Source organism: Adiantum capillus-veneris, chromosome 13, assembly GCF_014529385.1.
Source record: "Adiantum capillus-veneris isolate H3 chromosome 13, ASM1452938v2, whole genome shotgun sequence".
NCBI lineage: Eukaryota > Viridiplantae > Streptophyta > Polypodiopsida > Polypodiales > Pteridaceae > Adiantum > Adiantum capillus-veneris.
Window position 1 is genome coordinate 6802196 of NC_140943.1, and position 7601 is coordinate 6809796.

General features: G+C 43.9%; 1 protein-coding gene across 11 annotated transcripts; it reads left to right on the forward strand.

Moving 5' to 3' along the window:
- Positions 1–1512: 1512 nt before the first annotated feature.
- LOC147443557 (uncharacterized) lies at positions 1513–7274 on the forward strand. 11 transcript variants are annotated; one of them, XM_086526368.1, is made up of 4 exons: positions 1513–1712; positions 2482–2544; positions 3012–3268; positions 3613–7274. In XM_086526368.1, exons 3-4 carry the CDS (start codon positions 3104–3106, stop codon positions 6415–6417), a joined length of 2970 nt encoding a protein of 989 aa, XP_086382494.1. In that variant the 5' UTR covers positions 1513–1712; positions 2482–2544; positions 3012–3103; the 3' UTR covers positions 6418–7274. The 11 variants fall into 11 exon arrangements, with proteins under 11 accessions (XP_086382494.1, XP_086382495.1, XP_086382489.1 ...); XM_086526369.1 differs by lacking the exon at positions 1513–1712 and adding an exon at positions 1757–1827; XM_086526363.1 differs by lacking the exon at positions 1513–1712 and adding an exon at positions 1805–1943.
- The last annotated feature ends 327 nt before the right edge of the window (positions 7275–7601 follow it).

Sequence of the window (7601 nt, forward strand, 5' to 3'; positions counted from 1 at the left end):
TCTTGAGTTCAATCTCCTCGTCTATAGATCTTTAAGGTCTCTTGGATAGTTTCCTACGACGTGAAAATTCTCTTCTTTTTCTTCTTCTTCTCTCTCTACATGTGAAGCTTAATAAAAAATGGTAGATCAACCTTACTAAAAAGCAATAGATATTCAAGTTTGATCATTTGTGGAGCCCTATCATTCCCCACTAAAAATCAATCATGTATGTTGTGGCTTATTCTCTATAAAGCAATTTGGCCAGGTGATAGACTTGCAAAAGCCGACCTCTCTTCAAGGGTCTGCAACAACAGGTGATAGACTTGCAAAAGCCGACCTCTCTTCAAGGGTCTGCAACAACAGATGTAATAGGGAGGAAGAGACACTCTCCCACCTCTTGATCAATTGTCCTCATAGTGAACCCATTATGGCCCCCCTCCTGCAAGTCTTGAATAAACCTTTGAACTAGAAGTAGCTACTCCTAGGAAACCAAATATGAGTCCTAACTGAGGCCTAGAATAAGGCTAGGGCTGGGAGTTTTTGGCTATATGGAGGCAAAGGAATTGTTTGATTTTCTAGGGAAGCCTAAAAGTACTATTTTTTTATTTTCATCTACAATACAAGGGATGCCAACTTTAACAAACTGGTGGATGTCTACATCGGGCGGGGAATTTATTATGAACTGAGCTCAACTATGCTGCCTCACTCTTTTAGGAATGGAGCTCTAGGACTTACGAACAACCAATTGAAGGAAATGGGTGGTTGAGCCCATGAGGTTCATGGTGAAGGTCTATCTCTAGCTCAGAAGATGGTGAGCTTTTCTTTTATAAACTTCAAGCTGTTATTGAAGAGGTCTCCTAGTACTAGGAGAATGTGTTTTGAGCTGATGTTTTTTGTCCAATTGTACATTGATCTCACACTTATGCCCCCTAAGTATGACGTCTAGTACCCTATGTATGATGATCACTCCTAGTAAGATCATCCCAATTATGCAGCTGATTAGTATATCTACTCACTTCTTTGACTCCAATATACAGGAAAGGATGTAACATTTTGCTCTTTTTGATATATTTCAATGCGTGTTACAGATTTTGTTCTTTTAAAGGAAGGAGCTAAATAGTACAAAAAGAGACCGATATACGGTGCTATAGGACGGTCTAAGGGATACGTGGACTATTCAATGATGGGCGCTCTGCTTCTAGGGTACCTAAAGGGCACCAATTGCAAACAACCATGTCAGTGGTGCTATGGGCAACCACTTTTACATCGTAGTTAAGTGCAATTTGCAATTGTTCCAAAGTTAATTTCATGGTAAAATGAAGCAAGGGCGTGGGTACCTAAAGGCCAACACCAGTGATAGCTTGTATCTTTTCCGTAGTGAGGGTGTCTCACTATGGATTGGATTGGACCATTGGACAGCTCTTATTATTATTAAACAAGAGAAGAAATACACAACGATAGATAGCCTACACCTTTGATGAAGACAGATCTCTTACTTCAATTTGAATGTGGGCCGCCGACGGCGCAGAGGGTTCGCCATAGCCTCTCTCTCTCTCTCTCTCTCTCTCAATGATCCTATCTCTCCACGAGCCTTCGAGGTAAGGATCTGGGATTATGGTGCCTTCATGGAGCCTCAAGCTTCGCTTTTCAGCTTCATCAAATAGAAGCTATGTTTGCTTCAAGCTTTTGCCCAGTTCAACTTTCAACCTCCTCCCACTAAATGCCAGATAGGAGTGAGTGCTCTCTTCAACCCTCTCTCTCTCTCTCTCTCTCTCACACACACACACACACACGCACACACTTCTGGCAGGCCGCTTCAAAAGGCATCCTAGCCTATTCAAGCAAAAGGTGCACACTCCATACCGTCTACTTCCATTCTTCTGTACTCTTCTGCATCAGGTCACGCACGCGCTCACAAAGAGCGGGAAGACGATGGCGTACACCTGCTTCTTCATTTTAGGGAGGTACATTTTTAGCCTATCCCTGCCTGCTTTCTCCCCCCCTTCCCCCGGCGGCTCTGGGGCCCCTTTCTGTTCCGCCTCTTCCTTTGAAAGTGAATTCAAACCTTGCTTGCATCTCAAGCATCGATGCGCCTTCTCAGCCCTGCACTATGCTTATAGCCATCCACCCTTCCTCATTGGGACCGCCATTGGATGTCTGCTTGTTTGCGTGCATGATTTACCTTGTAATGTGTGCGGGCACTTCAATTTGTGACCCAGCGCTCTCCTGCCTATCTGATTTTCTGTTTTAGCCTACAGCCTTAAACATTTTCTCGGGTGCTTAAACCGTATACGGAAGCATGTGAGTACATGTGCCCGCATGCACACAGGTACCACGAGTATGGAAGCTTACTAGAAGCTGATCTTATCGGGGGGAAGTACGCAGCATTGTGCAATGTGGCTCATTGTCTATGTAGACAATTGTGCTTAAAGTCATTCTGTTTGCTTCTTTTTTTGGCCAAAGTGTTGGATTCCTGCTGACGTTACATGTGCTGTTTTTCAGGGAACAATGGCAAGCCGTTGAAGCAAAGGAGCAGCCAACTTTGATTGATTTTCTGTGGGAAGGGTAAAGCTCATGCCCTTCTGTTGACACTCATTTTCTGCTCTGAGGGAGTCCCAATTTGGAGATCTTGAGAGACTGCGTGTTTTCAAGCGCTCAACAACTATAGAAGGAGGAAAATTTAGAGGCTGCCTTTGAAGGATGAGGAAAAGATGAAGCCCATTTGAATGCATGTTTCAAATGAATCCACCCTCAAAAGCTACACATGCTAATAAACACACAACCAATTCTATAGCCCAATGAGAGAGAGGTTCCTCCTTACCAGGCCTCTCGTCCATCAACTTAAATGGCCCTCCCCTTGTTAACTTCTCCCCTTGAATGAATGCCCATGGTATTACAAGAACATGCTCAACCAATTACATACCTTGGTTCTATTTTATCATAAACAAAATTCATGGTTTCGAGGTTCTTGCGAAGGGACTCTCTGCAAAATTCATATGTTGGTTCTGAGATTTATGACTGTTGCCAATCAGGTTTTTATATTTCTGACAACAAAGAAGAAGGGGCCAATGGTGTAATGTGATGCTGCCAAACCTGTTTTGTCATCAAAGTGGATTAAGTAGCTATGGCCAGCAAATTACCACCCCCTACCCCTCGTCTCAAATCTCATGCCAGGACAGTGAGTTTAGATTCTGGAGGCAAGACTCCCCCTGGTCCAAAGTATTTCAATGCAGAGAGCACTCACAAATCGGTAGCTGAGCGAAGGTCTTCCCGACCTGCCCATATGGAGGTACTGCATCCATTTTCCCAAATCACTATTTGATGTTGAGGATTGTTATGCATTACTAAATTGCTTGCAAAATCGCAAAATGTTTACAGACATAATGTTTTGGGAAAGCTTTAATGAATTTTAATCTTCTTGTTTGGATAGTCATGACGTGCATCTGTATATGATTAAGCTTACACTTGTATTTAGGAACCTCTGTTCGCTGGGTGCTTCTGCTCATCCTAGTCACAACTTGTGATTTTTATGCCCCTTGCATGTAGACGCTTGAATATGTTGTATGAATGTGCTCGGAATAGCGCATGAAAATGAGAAGAAGAGGCTTCTCATAAGTTATTACTATTTTACAGCAGAAGAGGACAATGACTGGAAGAGTTGCAGATGGACAAGATGACCATAGCAGGGTGAAGGAGCAGCTTGCTATGATAGAGAGATCCAAGTTCAATTTGATGCAGGATTTGGCTCGAGCCAAGAGAAATGTTGACGAATTAACAATGAAGGTCAGTGGGGTGAATGGTTCTTGTAAGAATGACAAAGTGCATTCTGTGGAGAAGGAGAGTGCAGTTTTCTTGGAAAAGGAAGGCTGGCAAGTAGAACTAGATGCCATGAAGCAACGGTATGAGTTGGCGCTTATGGAGTTACAAACCAGTAAACAGGCTATGGAGAGCTTGAAACATGAGCTTATGGTTTGTGTGGAGGCTAAAGATGAGGCGGTTAGGCTAGCTGGAGAGGCCATGAGTGCAGCTGAGTCAACAGCAAGGCGGGTGGAGGTGCTCTCAGCAGAGCTTTCCTCAACAAAGGGGTCCACTCTGTTGGGTGATTGCACAACAGCTGGGATGGATGACTTGATTGATGAGCTCCCAGAGTCCATGGAAAGTTTAATTGAGGTACCCCATAAGTCAACAACACAGGAGGAAACATTGCAGCCTCTTGTTGCTGCAGAAATCAACAAAAATACGACTGAATCTCTCAAGTCTGAAAATGTGGAGGCCAACGTCAACGCTCTGAAAGTGGAAGATGTACAGCATAAGGACCGAGAGATGAGTGATGTCCTCACTAATGGCTCTGTGGAAGCCCTCCAGAAAGAGTTAGCAGCTGCGAAAGAGGCTGAGCATACGGCCATACAAAAGCTTCTATTCGTGCAAGCAGGTATGGAAACGGTGACGGTGGAAGCAGAAAAATTCAAGAATGCTGAATCAATTGCTCAGGATTTACTTACCAAAACCTGCAGTCAGCTGGAAGAAGCTGAAGAGAAGCTTGCTAAAGCGAGTGTGGAGGATGCTGCTCTCCTTGCATCTCTCGAATCACTTAAGGCTGAGCTTGAGAAGAGCCAACAGGAAGCTATTCAAGCTTTAGACAGGGAGGCAATTGCAAGAAACAAGACAATGGAAGTGCTTGACCGCATGGAGAGGGCGAGGGAGTCGAACCAAGCTGAACTGTCAATGTGGAAAGAGAAGGAAGCTTCTGCCCGTGCCATGGTCGAGTCTTTGCAGATGGATTTTGAAAGGCACAAATCAGAAGCGACATTGGCAGCTGAAAAGGAGTCGATAGCAGCTGCCAAGGTCTCAGAAATGATCGAAGAGCTCGGGAGAAACAGAAATGAGCTGATTGAGCAACAAAAGCACTCCTCCATCGAGATTGCTGCCTTAAGGGAAAAGCTTGATGCAAATCAAGCTAAGCTGGTAGCCCTGGAGGAAAGGGAGTCCTCTAGTGCCTCTAGCATTGCGACACTTGAGTTTGATTTACAAAAAAAGCAAGCAGAGGTGGTTGATCTGAAATGCATGTTGTCTGAAGTGGAATCAAAAGCTGAAGCTACAAGTGCTGAGCTGTCAAGGTTGAGAGAGGACAACCTCCAGCTTGCAGAGCTCAAGATGAAAGAACGAGAGGCGAGTGCTGAAGTGACTGCCTTAAATATTGAAGTTTCTGGGCTGAAACAAGCTGTGGAGGAGGCTCTGAATGCTGGTAGAGCTTCCAGGGATGAGTTGTCCAAGGTGGAGGCCACCTTCCAGAATGTCGTCTTGGAGAGAGACGAGGCAACGCGTGAGATGAAGGAAGTCTACCTCCAAGCTGAGCTCAGCAGGCAGAGCGCCACGAATTTGTTGGCTGATGCTAAGGCTGCAAGGGAAGATACTGAAAGGGCTTTAAATGAAGTGCGTGCAGCTAGTAAAGCAGCAGTGGATGAGGCATTACTTGCTTGTAAGCTAGCTGAGGAGAAGGCTCAACTGGCAAGGGAGGAAACTTCAGTTGAAAAGGAGAAACTTGAAGCTGCATTGAAGGATGTTGAGATAGCAAGCATGGAGGTGGTGAAGATGAAGAAAGAAGCTCAATCGGTGAGAGAGGAAGCAGACATACAGAAGGGGGCTCTAGCAGTAGAGAAAGAGAGAGCAAATGCCTTTCAGGATGAAGCTCAAGGAGTACTTGGTGAGTTGGTAAAGTTGAGATCAGAGCTCACCCAATTGCAGACAGATGTAAAGGAGGCTGTATCTGCAAGAAAAGATGCAGAATTCAGGCTTCAGCTTGCAACAGAGCAGTTAGAGGCCGACAAATTGAGAGAAAAGGAGGAGGGGCATGTCAAAGATATGTCGCAAGAAGAAATGGCCAGCTTAAAAGAAAAGTTGAGAGTATGTGAAGACCAGCTGAAAATCAGCACAAGTGAGGCAGAGGCCTTACAGAGCTGCAGGGCGGAGTTGATGCGGGAGCTAGAGACTGTCAAGGTGGAGAGAGAAGTAAGTAAGAGGGCAGTTATGGATGCCCATCAACACCTCGCTGACATGGAGAAAGCAAAGCGGGTGATGGAAGCTGATATACAGAGGCTCCTGGATGATAGCAAGCTATGGAAATGCTCCAAAGATACAAGAGATATTCTGGTCCTCTCAGAGATGAATGGTATCAATGGCCATGTTCTAATGGCAGATTCTAGAGATGAGAAGCCTCAACCGGATTCACCTGCTCGAGAGTTGTTGCAAAACATGGATTCTACATATTTGCACATCAACACAGAGAATAGAGGGGACGAGATGATTGCTGAAAAGGAAGAAGAGGGTGAAGCTCCCGTTGAAGAAGCGCCCATACGAGTAGGGAAAAAGAAGAAACCTGCGCTGCTCCACAGATTGCATAGCTATTTAGATAAGAAAAAGACTGTGCAAGCACCATGAAGGCCACAGTGAAAAAGTTAAAATGGCAAGCCCACAGAGGAAACTTAGATGAAAATCGATGACATGGTGGTTTCATGTACTGAGGATGCTAGCTCAAGTGCCTTGCTTGTTTGAACTTTGGCACCATGCAAACTAGCCTTATTTCAGCTCATTAAGTTCAGAGCTTCCTCGCCCTGTGAAGGTATCTACCTTGCTGGGTGCTGCATCCAGAAAACTAGCCTTGACTTCTCCAGTCGCCTTATTTTGTCGACGCATACCTGCCTATTCCAAGGACAGTGTACAGTTTACCTTGGTGGTTCCCTGTTTACAGCTTTATCTACAATTTTAGTAGCCATAGGTGCAAACACATTGCAATCATCATGTATGCATAGTAAGGAGCCTTGTGTTCTATTTGGACGCTTTCAATCTACCGACTACACGGAAGAAATTCATGTCTGCAAATGGTGAAGCTCAATTTTGTGTGTAGGCTGAAAGCAAGTGATAGTTCAAGAACCTAAACATACTGTGCATCTGAAATCCCTTGCCTTATTATTGGTCAGGAGTGGCTACATTTTCTTGAAGCCTCTAAACCATGGAAATCTGCAGCAAATTCAACTTGGGCAAGAGGTACTTGCTCTAGGAGTACAATCAACACGCCAATTGCCAGCATTGAAGGTATCATTCAGAAACATTTTAGTGATGCTTGCAAAGAAAAGCTACAAAGAGATTGAAAATTAGGATGAAATATCTTAACGATGCTGCTTGAGCAATGAGCACATTTTGCTCCCCTGCCACCCGCCTATGCTCGTGGAAGATATAAACCTAGTAAATATTGTAATTTGAGAAAATTATCAAAATACCCCTCTAATTTGTGGAAATTTCCAAAATACCCCTAAAATTTCAAAAATTCCCAAAATACCCTTATATCTATTTTAATTGGATTGTTCAAGATTTCCTAATCTTTATGCCTTTTTGACAATCGAGATCCGTCTTTGCGAGTTTGTCGCTAATTACCTTGCAAAAAAGACAATTATGTTTAAAGATAATGGAGCAATTCATCTCCAAAGCCTACATAATCAACTCAAATTCTAGATTTAGCATCTTGTATAGATAGCGAGTTTTCTTATATGAAAAGCTACAAATTTTTTATTATTTGGAGAAATTTAATTTCACAACCCGGGCTATTTGGTATTCCTCCCTTTTTT